This window comes from Mauremys reevesii, linkage group 22, assembly GCF_016161935.1.
Source record: "Mauremys reevesii isolate NIE-2019 linkage group 22, ASM1616193v1, whole genome shotgun sequence".
Taxonomy (NCBI): Eukaryota; Metazoa; Chordata; order Testudines; family Geoemydidae; genus Mauremys; species Mauremys reevesii.
In genome coordinates this window covers 22,233,041-22,246,057 of record NC_052644.1, presented here as the reverse complement: position 1 = coordinate 22,246,057, position 13,017 = coordinate 22,233,041, and the positions used below count along the sequence as shown (strand labels likewise).

Below are 13,017 nucleotides of genomic sequence, written 5' to 3'. Positions count from 1 at the left end.
CCCCCCCCACCCAGAGGCTTCTGGGTGCCAGGACAGGACACAGGGCTGGGGGGATCCCTCCCCCTGCAGAGGTCAGAGGCTGGGGGGGCCCCACCGCAGGCAGGTTTTTGGGGTACAGAGCAGCAGGAGCCAGTTTCAGCATTCCAGGCCCACCCTACCCAGGAAGCCACAGGGGGGCACAGTTTGGGGGCCCCCCCACCCTCCCCAGGCAGCCAGGGGCCCCGTTTCATCTCTTTATTTTCTCATGAATGTAGCCATATAAAAACATAACTTATGAAACAGTCACGATGTGTCAACCGGGAGGGGGTAAAAGGGGGGGGGGACAGAACCGTCAGCAAAACACAAACTGGGGACCCTCCCCATAGCCCCCCCGACCTGCCCCCCCAGCTAAAAAATAGGGCAGCCCCCCCCACCGGAGCAGAGGGACTCAGCCGGGCCCCAGAGCCCCTCGTGGGTGTCCTGGGGCGGGAGGGGGGGCAGTGAGGTACTTAGTTACTGGGGGGGGTCGCTGGTTTAAAAGCGGACGGGAGGGAGGGGTGGGGCCCCAGGGCGGAGGGAGACAATCAGCCCCCCCCAGGGCCGCGCAGGGAGGGGGGAGTCAGTGGCAGCTCTGTGCCCCCCTGGGCGTGAGAAGGGCCCTGGGCCCACCCCGGGAGGGGGACGGGGAGCCTAGCGCATGCGGTAATCCGTGGAGCAGGACAGTTCACACAGCTGCCCCTTGAAGTCCAGGTCGATGGTGAAGTCCAGGTCCCGCTGCAGGGGAGAGATGGGGGCGGGGGGGTCAGTCACGGGGGTCTGCCCCCCAGCATGCACTGCACCAGTCCCTGCCCCCCAGCCCCCTCTCCAGCGGCGGGGAGTTCCACAGGGCACTGCCCCTTGAAGGACGACTACCCAGCTCTCCAGACCCCCAGGGAGGGGGGCGGCCCCCCAAGCCCTGATGTGGGCGCCCCCGCCGGTGCCCCCCCCCCGCCCGCCCGTCACTCACGTTGTTCTTGGCGTTGGGTTTCATGCTGATGGTGCCGAAGATCTCCTCGCCCGTCTTCACCGTCAGGTAGTCCTCCATGTAGAACACCGTCTGCTTCCAGTGGGTGTAGGGCGACTCCGGGCCTGGGGGGGCAGGGCGTCAGCGGGGTCCCACCCCCAGTTCCAGCCTTTGGCCCCGCCCCCTCCCCAAGCCCCACCCCCAGTTCCAGCCTTTGGCCCCTCCCCCTCCCCAAGCTCCACCCCCACCCTCAGGCCCCGCCCCCACACCCGGCCCCGCCCCTCGTACTGGTGGAGAAGCCGGTGCGCTTGTGGCAGCGGGTGAACTCGATGTTGAAATACGCCACGAGCGCGTGGATGTAGTCGTTGCGTTTCACTTGCAGGCAGAAGGGCGAGGTGAACGTCAGGTCCTCCACCTTCACCGTGTAGATGTCCACCTCCTGCGGGAGAGCGGGGTCAGCGCGGCCCCCACCCCTGCCGCCGGGCCCCCCGGCACCGCCGCCCACACCCCAGAGCCGCCAGGCCCTGCCCGGGGAGCCCCCGGGGGCCTCTCCGTCCCAGCGGCAGGGAGTGCCACAGGCTGGGATTGTGTCTCCTGGCATCCAGCCCCTTGCACGTGTCCCTGACGGCCCCGCCCCCACTGGCCCCCCCTCCGCGCTGCACCTTGATGAGGCAGGCGTTGGTGACCAGCTGCTTTGGATCCACCACGTCCACCAGCGGCTCCTTGATGGCCACGTCCTTGATGCAGGACATGTCGAAGCCGTAGACGTTCTCCCACCCTGGGGGATGAGACGTTATCGGATCAGAGGAGGGACCAAGCCGTGGCTATAACGGCAACAAATCTTGTACACAGTGTGACGCGGGGCCACAAAGGGTTCAACCCCCTGCGGGAGAAAGGCCCTTAGGAAAGCGTGTAAACGGGAATTAGGGCCATTCCATGCTAGATAGGCGCCAACTCACTGCAAACCTGGATTGCTAGAGAATTGGAGGCAACACTAATTGTGTGTTTACACACATCTGATGAGGTGTTAGCCCCGCAAACAGACGGCTCCTGTCTGTCGCTATGGCTGCTGATTCAGAGATCAAAAGGGAATATTAACATTTAGATGAAGCTCTGGGTGAAATCACTGTCTCTATGGATGTTAATCGGTGTAGCTAATTCCCGGGAAACGGGGCTACCTCAAAGGCTCCACGGTTGCCTAAGGGCTAAGAACCCCCCGTGTCCTGAGCTTTCTCTCTCCCATCTGCTTGATGCTTCCTGCAGGGGAAGCTTAAAGCACCACCCAGACCTGCAGTCCGGTCGGGATCACCCTGAATTCGGCCACTGGACCATAACCTACGGACTAATTCTGTACCAACGCTTCGCGGCTACCGAGCTCATCGCCTCTGCTACGAACCCGAGCTCGGAGCTGTGCTCACGCCTGCCCGTGCACCGACCTTTCCACAAATTCTCTCTTTTCTTTAATAAACATTCGTTTCGTTAATGAGGCTCGGCTGAACGTGCGTATTTGGGGAAGATCTGGCACGTTCATTAACCTGGGAGGTGACGTGTCGGATCCTTTGGGGTTGGTGGAACTCTCTCATATGATGAATACGATTTTCAGTGATCCCCAGCACGCCTGCGGTGGGTGTCTGCGGGGAGGCCTGAGGCCCCGTTGCTTTAACCCAGGAACGTTCAATCTTTTTTTCCGGGGACTCATTGAAGAAAACAGTTGATGCCCGTGACCCAACGGAGCTGGGGATGAGGGGTTTGGAGAGTGGGGATGAGGGCTGCAGGGTGGGGCTGAGGGGTTCAGGCTGTGGGAGGGGGCTCTGGGTTGGAGCAGGGGGTCAGGGCTCCGGGCTGGGGGTGCAGGCTTTGGGGTGGGACTGGGGATGAGGAGTTTGGGGTGCAGGAGGGGGCTCTGCTTTTGGGGGGGTCAGGGCTCTGGGCTGGGGGTGCAGGCCTTGGGGTGGGACTGGGGATGAGGAGTTTGGGGTGCAGGAGGGGGCTCTGGTTTTGGGAGGGGGTCAGGGCTGGGGCAGGGGGTTACCTCCCAGTCAGCGGCGCACAGGGGTGCAGAGGGAGGCTTCCTGCCTCTCCTGGCACCGCAGACCGCGCTGTGCCCCGGAAGCCGCCAGCAGCAGGTCCAGCTCCTAGGCAGAGGCGGCTCCCACCCATAGGCACTGCCCCCCAGCAACCATTGGTTGGGAACTGGCCAATGGGAGAGCAGAGCCAGCACTCGAGGCAGGGGTGTGACGAAGTGGGCCCCCCGCCTAGGAGCCGGACCCGACGCCTGGACTTTTAACGGTGCGTCCAGGCGTGGGTCGCGCCCCCCGGGTCGAAAACCACTGGGGCTGAGGGAACTCGGGGCGGCCAGGGAGGGGGAACGGAAGCCGTGCTGGCTGGTTTGGGAAATCCAAGTCTTGGAAGATCCACCAGCTTTGGGGACCGTCCGCCCCATTCCTTGGGGTTCACCCTAACTGAGGAACCTCCGTGGGGCTCCCCCGGGATCCCCGTCACCGGGGAGGAGCCGCAGTCAGACCCCACAGGCGGCGCGAGACACCCCCCCGCCCAGGACAGAGAGACAGGGCCCTCCCCAGCACCCCCCCCTAACAGCGACAGTAACACCCCGAGCCCCCCCCCCCCCCCAGGCAGAGCCACCAGGCCCGGCGCCCAGAGGACACTGAGCCGGCCCCCGAGAGAGGGGCTGCAGCCCCCAACCACTCACAGTGGATCTTGTAGTCCTTGTACTGCCGGTCCTCAATGGCCGTGACGTACAGGGTGGCCCGGTCAGGGAAGATGAGTCCGTCGGGGGTCTGGGGAGACAGATGGGAGGTCACTGAGTGTCAGCCCCTAAAATCCCTGTTTCCCCCACCCCCACAGCACCTAGACACAGGGCCTCACCCCACTAAGGGGCAGAGACTGGCTGCCTGTCCCCTCTAGGGGGCGCCAGGTCCCACCCAGCCCCAGGGCAGGAACCGCCTGGCTCAGGGGGGCAGGGAAAGGGGCCTGTCCCCTCTGGGGGGCGCCAGCTCCCATCTGGCCCCAGGGCAGGGACAGGCTGGCTCAGGGGGGCAAGGAAAGGGGATCAGGGCCTGTCCCCTCTAGGGGGCGCCAGGTCCCACCCAGCCCCAGGGCAGGCACCGCCTGGCTCAGGGGGGCAGGGAAAGGGGCCCGGGGCCTGTCCCCTCTAGGGGGCACCGGCTCTGACCCACTCCCAAGGTAGGGACTGACTGGCTCGGGGAATGGGACCCCAGGGCCTGTCCCCTCCGAGGGAATCGGCTCCCATCTGACCCCATGGCAGGTCGTTGGGGGGCAGGGAAGGGGGCCCGCGGGGACCCACCAGCCACTTGTCGCGGGCGTAGATGACGGTGTTGAGCATGGACTCGTAGAAGAGGCAGTAGCCCATCCACTCGCTGATGATGATGTCGACCTTCTCCACCGGCAGCTCCACCTCCTCCACCTTGCCCTTGATGATGGACACCACTGCAGGGGAGGGGATGGGGGGGGGGGTCTCAGCGCGGGGGATGGGCCAGACGTGGGGGAGGGAGAAGGCTCCGGGGAGGATGGACGCAGACCCCCGGGGCTGCGAGAGGACGAGCTGCTGTTTCCTGTTATGGGGGTGCAGGGCGGGGGCCCTGTGGGGAGAGCCGCCCCGGTCGAGGTGGGAGGAACCATGACCAGGCCGAGCGAGGCTCCGGGGGGCGGCCTGGGAGCAATGGGGGAGTGGCTCCGGGGGGGCTCTGGGGGAGAGGGCGTAGGGGCAGGGGGACGCCCCAGGGGATTCCAGGGGACTCCAGGGATGAGGGCAGGAGGTTCCGAGGAGGCAGCCCCCCAGGAAAGGGGGGGGAGGAGGGGGTCTGAGGAGCTCCTGGGGGAGAGGGAGTGGGGGCAGGGGGGCTCCCACTCACCATGGTCCAGCTTGTTGGCTTTGACGATTTTGACGGCGTAGTCGGAGATGCTGGAGCACTCGATCTGCAGGGGGAGCCAGGGGTCAGTGGAGAGACGACATCCCCCCTCAGTGGGGAGAGATGAACCCCAACAGCAAGGCCCCGACGTGGGGCAGGGGCGGAACGGGGAGATTGGGGGTGGGGCCCCGGGAGGAGAGAAACGGGTGCAAACTGTTCCCCGAGGGTGGCTACCAGGGGTTCACAGTCAGGCTGGAAGGACGTAACGAGATCGGGTCTGGGTCCGGTTCTGTTCAATATCTTCACCAACGATTCAGATACTGGCACAGAGAGGACACGGACACCGTCTGCGGACGATACCAAGCTGGGCGGGGCTGCAAGCGCTTCGGAGGAGAGGACTGAAATTCAAAATGATCTGGACGAACCGGAGAAATGGTCTGAAGTAAACGGGGTGAAATTCAATGAGGACAAATGCAACGTGCCCCACTTCGGAAGGAACCATCAGTCGCACACACAATGGGTCCTGCACAAAGGGATCTAGGGGTCAGCGTGGATCACAAGCTAAATAGGAGTCAACAGGGTAACGCAGTTGCAAAAAAGATGACAACCAAATTTTTCTTTTTGATGTACATCAGAAGCAGGACGCCTGCTAAACAACCAGGGGGGCCCCTGGACGATCGAGACCCGAACAGCGTTTAAAGACGGTAAAGTCACTGCCGAGAAACTAAACGGACTCTTTGCTTCAATCTTCTCAGCTGAGGATGTTCGGGAGATTCCCAAACCTGAGCCGGCTTTTGGAGGTGACAAATCTGAGGAACTGTCACAGATTGAAGTGTCACTAGAGGAGGTTTTGGAATTAATTGATAAACGTAACAGTAACAAGTCACCGAACCAGATGGGATTCACCCAAGGGGTCTGAAAGAGCTGAAATGTGAAATTGCGGAACTATTAACTAGGGTTTGTAACCCGTCCATTAAATCAGCTTCGGTACCCAATGACTGGAAGTTAGCTAATGTAACGCCAATATTTAAAAAGGGCTCTAGAGGTGATCCTGGCAATTACACACCGGTAAGTCTAACGTCGGTACCGGGCAAATTAGCTGAAACAATATTAAAGAATAAAATTGTCAGACACGTAGAAGAACAAATTGTTGGGCAAAAGTCAACATGGTTTCTGTAAAGGGAAATCGTGTCTTGCTAATCTATTGGAGTTCTTTGAAGGGGTCAACAAACGTGGACAAGGGGGATCCAGTGGACATAGTGTACTTAGATTTCCAAAAAGCCTTTGACAAGGTCCCTCACCAAAGGCTCTTGCGTAAATTAAGTTGCTATGGGATAAGAGGGAAGGTCCTTTCATGGACTGAGAACTGGTTAAAAGACAGGGAACAAAGGGTAGGAATTAATGGTAAGTTTTCAGAATGCAGAGGGGTAACTAGTGGTGTTCCCCAAGGGGCAGTGCTAGGACCAATCCTAGTCAACGTATTCATAAATGGTCTGGAGAAAGGGGTAAACAGTGAGGTGGCAAAGTTTGCAGATGATACTAAACTGCTCAAGATAGTTAAGACCAAAGCAGACTGTGAAGAACTTCAAAAAGATCCCACAAAACTAAGTGATTGGGCAACAAAATAACCCCAACTACACATACAACATGATGGGGGCTAATTTAGCTACAACTAATCAGGAAAGGGATCTTGGAGTCATCGTGGATAGTTCTCTGAAGACGTCCACGCGGTGCGCAGCGGCCGTCAAAAAAGCAAAGAGGATGTTCGGAATCATTAAAAAGGGGATAGAGAATAACCCGGAGAATATCTTATTGCCCTTATAGAAATCCATGGTGCGCCCACATCTCGAATCCTGCGTACAGAGGTGGTCTCCTCACCTCCAAAAAGATCTACTGGCACTAGAAAAGGTTCAGAGAACGGCAACTAAAACGATTCGGGGTTTGGGAACGGGTCCCGTATGAGGAGAGATGAAAGAGGCTGGGACTTTTCAGCTTGGAAAAGAGAAGACTAAGGGGGGATATGACAGAGGTCTATAAAATCGTCCCAGGGGGGAGGGATAGCTCAGTGGTTTGAGCATTGGCCTGCTAAACCCAGGGTTGGGAGTTCAATCCTTGAGGAGGCCGCTTAGGGATCTGGGGCAAAAATTGGTCCTGCTAGTGAAGGCAGGGGCTGGACTCGATGACCTTTCAAGGTCCCTTCCAGTTCTAGGAGATTGGTATATCTCCAATTATTATTATGTGGAGAAAGCGAAGAAGGAAAAGTTATTTACTGGTTCCCATAATACAAGAACTAGGGGTCACCAAATGAAATGAATGGGCAGCAGGTTTAAAACAAATCAAAGGAAGTTCTTCTTCACGCAGCCACAGGCAGCCTGTGGAGCTCCCTGCCTGAGGAGGTTGTGACGGCCGGGACTAGAACAGGGTTTATAAGAGAACTGGATAAATTCACGGAGGTTAAGTCCATCAATGGCTAATAGCCAGGCTGGGTAAGGAATGGTGTCCCCAGCCTCTGTCACAGGGTGGAGATGATCCCTCTCCTGCCGTCCACTTGATCATTGCCTGTTGGGTTCATTCCCTCTGGGGCACCTGGCACTGGCCACTGCCGGCAGACAGGACACTGCGCTGGATGGACCTTTGGTCTGACCCAGTATGGCCGTTCTTGTGTAAGACGAGAACGTCATTCTGGGATGTATTAGCAGGAGTGTGGTAAGCGAGACACGAGAAATAATTCTTCCGCTCTGATCTGCACTGATATGCTCTCAACTGGAGGGTTGTGTCCAGTTCTGGGTGCCACATTTCAGGAAAGATGTGGACAAATTGGAGACAGTCCAGAGAAGAGTGGAAAAGTCTAGAACACGTGAGCTATGGGGGAAGACTGAAAACTGGGGTTTGTTTAGTCTGGAGACGAGAAGCCACAAGTTGGTAAAAGGTTGTTCCAAGGAGGAGGGAGAAGATCGTTCTCGTTAACGTCTGAGGATCGGACAAGAAGCAACGGGCTTAACCTGCAGCCCGGGAGGGTTCGGCTGGAGAAACGTCCCGCCTGTCGGGTGGGGAAGCTCTGGAATAAATCGCCCAGGGAGGCGGTGGAATCGCCGTCGTTGGGGATCGTTACGAGCAGGTTGGACAAACCCGTCAGGGGCCGTCTGGATAATACCGAGTCCTGCCCTGAGTGCAGGGGATTGGCCAGGAGCCCTCGCGAGGCCCCTTCCAGCCCTATGGTGCTAGGAAACGCCTGGGGGGCCCAGGGCAGGGAAGCTGGAGGGGAGCCCCAGCTGGGCAGCAAGGGGGCAGGGGGCCCGGGACTCACCCCGATGACCCGCTTGGCGCCCGCCTTGGCCGCGAACATGCAGAGAATCCCAGTGCCGCTGCCCACGTCCAGAACCACCTTGTCCTTGAAGAGGTGCCGGTTGTGGAACATGGAGTTTCTGTAGGTCAGAGTGCGAACCTCGTCCTTCAGCATCTCCTGGGGGGATATGGGGGTCAGCGGGGGCCCCCCAACCCCACCCAGCCCACTCCCCACACCCCTCGTCCTTCAGCATCTCCTGGGGGAACACAGGGCACCCAACCCCGCCCACTCCCCATGCCCTTTGTCCTTCAGCATCTCCTGCTGGGATACGGGGGTCAGCGGGGGCCCCCCAACCCCACCCAGCCCACTCCCCACGCCCCTCGTCCTTCAGCATCTCCTGGGGGGATATGGGGGTCAGTGGGGGCCCCCCCAACCCCACCCAGCCCACTCCCCACGCCCCTCGTCCTTCAGCATCTCCTGGGGGGATATGGGGGTCAGCGGGGGCCCCCCAACCCCACCCAGCCCACTCCCCCCGCCCCTCGTCCTTCAGCATCTCCTGGGGGGATATGGGGCTCAGTGGGGGCCCCCCAACCCCACCCAGCCCACTCCCCTCGTCCTTCAGCATCTCCTGGGGGGATATGGGGGTCAGCGGGGACCCCCCAACCCCACCCAGCCCACTCCCCTCATCCTTCAGCGTCTCCTGTGGGAGGGACAGGGGGTCAGCGGGGGCCCCCCAACCCCACTCCCCTTGTCCTTCAGCATCTCCTGGGGGAACACAGGGCAGCCAACCCAGCCCACTCCCCACACCCTTTGTCCTTCAGCATCTCCTGCGGGGATACAGGGGTCAGCGGGGGCCCCCAACCCCACCCAGCCCACTCCCCTCATCCTTCAGCGTCTCCTGTGGGGATACGGGGGGCCCCCAACCCCACCCCCCTCATCCTTCAGCGCCTCCTGTGGGAGGGACAGGGGGTCAGCAGGGGCCCCCCAACCCCACTCCCCTTGTCCTTCAGCATCTCCTGGGGGCATACGGGGCCCCCAACCCCACCCAGCCCACGCCTCTCGTCCTTCAGCAACACTTGGGGGATATGGGGGTCAGCAGGGGCCCCCAAACGCCTTGTCCTGCAGCACCTCCTGGGAGGAAGGGAGCCACCCAACCCCACCCAGCCCCCTCAGTGCACCTCATCCTCCAGTTGCTCCTGGTGGGGATGGGGACAGGTGGCAGGGATGTGCCCACGAAGCCACGTACCCCATGGAAACCTCTGCCCCCAACCCGCGGCCCTGGAGCGCACCCTCCCCTCCCGCACTGACCTCGTGGATGCCGAAGTGGGCGTAGGAGTCGAAGTAATAATCCTTGGACGTCATCTCCTCGGCCGTGGGCTTCACGCTGCTCTCCGCCTGGGGGCAGGACACCTGGGGGCCACGGTCAGATAGACACTCCCAAACACACCACAGGGGTGGGGCTGAGCCACAGGGCCCCCCCATCAGCCCCACAGACCCAGCCCGGCCGGTATCCAGCCCCCACATCAGCCCCCCAGACCCAGGCCAGCCTGTATCCACCCCCCACATGAGCCCCACAGGCCCAGCCCAGCCGGTTTCCTGCCCCCACATCAGCCCCCCAGACCCAGCCCAGCCTGTATCCACCCCCCAGCTCCGACATCAGCCCCACAGGCCCAGCCCAGCCAGTACCCAGCCCCCACATCAGGCCCACAGGCCCAGCCCAGCCTGTATCCACCCCCCAGCTCCGACATCAGCCCCACAGGCCCAGCCCGGCCGGTACCCAGCCCCCACATCAGCCCCACAGGCCCAGCCCAGCCTGTATCCACCCCCCCGCTCCGACATCAGCCCCACAGGCCCAGCCCGGCCGCTACCCAGCCCCCACATCAGGCCCACAGGCCCAGCCCAGCCTGTATCCACCCCCCAGCTCCGACATCAGCCCCACAGGCCCAGCCCGGCCGGTACCCAGCCCCCACATCAGCCCCACAGGCCCAGCCCAGCCTGTATCCACCGCCCAGCTCCGACATCAGCCCCACAGACGCAGCCCGGCCTGTATCCACCCCCGAGCTCCGACATCAGCCCCACAGGCCCAGCCGACCCGGTATCCAGCCCCCACATCAGCCCCACAGGCCCAGTCCAGCCAGTATCCACCCTCTATGACCTGCCCCACAGACCCAGCCTGTAGCCCCCCCACATCCCCAACACCAGTCCCCGCGTAGTGTCATCACCCCCCATGCAGAGCCCCCTGGCACCAGACAGCACCAGTCTGGGGGGCTGGGCTGAAGGCTTGGCGTCAGGGGACCCGGCCCCCCATCCTGCCCCCTCCCCTGGTGGGGCCCAGTGCATGTCTGCTTGGCAGGAACAATGCGGGGCTAGGACGCATAGCCCCGAGCCCCCCCATTCCAGCCCCCCGCAGAGCTGGGTCTCCCCGAGCCCCACCTCCGTTCCCCCACCAACCGCACCCACAATGCACCACAGGAGCTGGGGCTGGAGACCAAGTTAAGGAAACTGGGGAATTACTGGATCCCCCTCCCTCCCATGCAGCCACCTGCCCCCCCCAGGACACAGCCCCAAGCACACAGCCCCCAGGCACAGAGCCAACAGCTACTGCCTTGCCCCCGAGGTCCAACCATGCACAGCCCCCCGGCAGCTACCCGCCCCCCTCAGAAACTCCCAGCCAGTAACCCCCATACAGAACACAGGGCCCTAGGAGCTTCCTATGGGACCGCCCTGCAGAAAGCCCCCCCCAGCAGACCCACACTGCCCCCCTTAGGGCTGAGCAATGTGTGAGGAATGGGTCACAACCTGCCTGCGGAGGGGGGCAGATGCTCTGAGCTGGGATGGGGGTGGGGGGTGTCCTGGATCTCTCTGATCCCCCTCCCCATGGTTTATCTGACTCCAGAGGGGGGGTTGGGGGCTGGCTGCCACGGGATGGGGCAGGGCAAGGCCAGGGGGGGGTCAGTAGAAATCGGGGACGGTCGCTGGCCAGCACGGGGAAAGGGTCAGGGGTGGGGTGTCACCAGTCAGTGCTGGGAACGAGCCGGGGGGCGGGGGGGGGCGGGCGAGAAGTTACCGGCCGGCCCTGGGGGTCACTAGCCCCCGAGCCCTGGCCTGGCCCCTCACTCAAAGGATATTTACATCTTCTATCGCAGTCTGCAGGCTCATCCCATTAGCCAGGGTGGCTACAAAATTCTAGGAGAAAGTAACGGAGACAAGTCAATGGGGGGCTCGGGGACCGGGGGGGCCGAGCCCCCCAGAGCCAGGGTCTCCCTAACACTGTGCCCGGGGCCACTGCTCTCAGCTGCCAGGGGAGGGGAGACAGGGGTCCCGGGGGGGGGGGGTCCAACCCCATGGAGAATAAGCACCGAGCCCGGCCCGGACCCGACCAGCCCCCCCGCCCTGCCGGTGCCCCCCACTCCCGCCCTGCAGCCCCCCCCAGCCCTGCCGGTGCCCCCCACTCCCAACCTGCAGCCCCCCCCAGCCCTGCCGGTGCCCCCACTCCCGACCTGCAGCCCCCAGCCCTGCCGGTGCCCCACTCCCGACCTGCAGCCCCCAGCCCTGCCGGTGCCCCCCACTCCCAACCTGCAGCCCCCAGCCCTGCTGGTGCCCCCACTCCCGACCTGCAGCCCCCAGCCCTGCCGGTGCCCCCACTCCCGACCTGCAGCCCCCAGCCCTGCCGGTGCCCCACTCCCGACCTGCAGCCCCCAGCCCTGCCGGTGCCCCCACTCCCGACCTGCAGCCCCCGCCAGCCCCGCCCCCACTCCCCAATGCGAGGAGGTCGCGGGACCGGAAACCAGCCGCAGGGACCGCGCTTCGCAGCGGTGGGAGATGGACGCGCCCCATTTCCCCTCGCACAGGCCCGCCCCAATCACCCCCGCGGATCCGCCTCCCGGGCCGCCCCGCCCTTTATCCGCAGGCGTGAGCCGCGTGGGGCCGCCGAGACCCCCGCCGGGCTCCCCGCCCCTCCCGGCTCCTCCCTCCCCCGCCGGGTTCCCCCTCCCCAGCCCAGCCCCGCCCTTCGCCGGCCCATGCCCCCCTCCCCCGCCCCACCGGGCTCCCCGCCCCGCCGAGACCCCCGCCGGGCTCCCCGCCGGCCCCCAACCCCGGCTCCTGCCTCCCCCTCCCGCCGGGCTCCCCGCCCCTTCGCTGGCTCCTGCCCCAGGCCCCCACCGGGACCCCGCCCGCGCCCCGCCCCTCCCCGCCGGGCCCGCGCCCCGGCCCCGCACGTGCCGTCCCGGCCCCCACCTCCATGGTGCAGTTGGTCGCCTCCGCCATCTTGCGAGCGAAGCGCAGAGAGAGCGAGAGCCCCGCCCCCCGCCGCTTATACCGGGGGAGGGCCCGGCCCCGCCTCTCGGCCCCCATTGGTCCCGTATGAGCCCAAGCCCCGCCCCTCGACCTGGGTGCTGCCGTTGGGCCAGGCAGGTGTCACTCATCTGCCGGGGCCCGCCCGCCACAATCTAGAGGCGCTTCTATTGGGTGACGGAGGTGGCACTCAGAGTAACGGGCCCGCCCCCACAGCTAATACGCATTCTTATTGGGTGAAGGAGGTGTCACTCAGAGTGCCCGCCCTCAAGCTCAGAGATGTATCTATTAGGTGAGGGAGGTGTCACTCAGCATTCCAAGCCTGGCCTCACAGCCTCGTGACGCTCCCATTGGGCAAAGGGATGTCACTCACAATGTTGCCCCTCCCATCCTCGCTAGGGCAAACGCTGCTGGCCGCTATACTCCGACAGACGGTAACAGGCCCCAACAGCCAAAGGCGAATGCCATTGGACGACGCAGGTGTCACTCAGGAATTGCCTTCCCGGGCACCTCCTCAGGCAAATGCCATTGGTGGACGATGTGTCACTCAAACCCTGAGCCCC

The 13,017-nt window shown here is 63.2% G+C and overlaps 1 protein-coding gene across 2 annotated transcripts; it reads right to left on the bottom strand.

Annotated features, from left to right (window-relative positions):
* Positions 1-220: 220 nt before the first annotated feature.
* PRMT1 (protein arginine methyltransferase 1) lies at positions 221-12,517 on the bottom strand. 2 transcript variants are annotated; one of them, XM_039510074.1, is made up of 11 exons: positions 12,398-12,502; positions 11,291-11,344; positions 9,467-9,568; positions 8,180-8,335; positions 4,876-4,939; positions 4,308-4,450; positions 3,693-3,780; positions 1,645-1,760; positions 1,271-1,421; positions 986-1,107; positions 221-753 (listed from the first exon to the last, which is right to left on the bottom strand). In XM_039510074.1, the coding sequence occupies exons 1-11, from the start codon at positions 12,425-12,427 to the stop codon at positions 670-672; spliced, it is 1,110 nt and encodes a 369-aa protein (XP_039366008.1). In that variant the 5' UTR covers positions 12,428-12,502; the 3' UTR covers positions 221-669. The 2 variants fall into 2 exon arrangements, with proteins under 2 accessions (XP_039366008.1, XP_039366007.1); XM_039510073.1 differs by lacking the exon at positions 11,291-11,344 and having other exon boundaries at positions 12,398-12,517.
* Positions 12,518-13,017: the final 500 nt, after the last annotated feature.

What these genes read in the sequence shown, in the direction of transcription:
- PRMT1 (XM_039510073.1), bottom strand. Translation starts at nt 12,514, where the DNA reads ATGGGGGCCGAGAGGCGGGGCCGGGCCCTCCCCCGGTATAAGCGGCGG. An exon ending in GCGCACCGGCTTCTCCACCA is followed by an intron (nt 1,108 to 1,270) that starts GTACGAGGGGCG and finishes CTGCCCCCCCAG; the next exon opens with GCCCGGAGTCGCCCTACACC. An exon ending in AACCCAACGCCAAGAACAAC is followed by an intron (nt 754 to 985) that starts GTGAGTGACGGG and finishes TCTCCCCTGCAG; the next exon opens with CGGGACCTGGACTTCACCAT.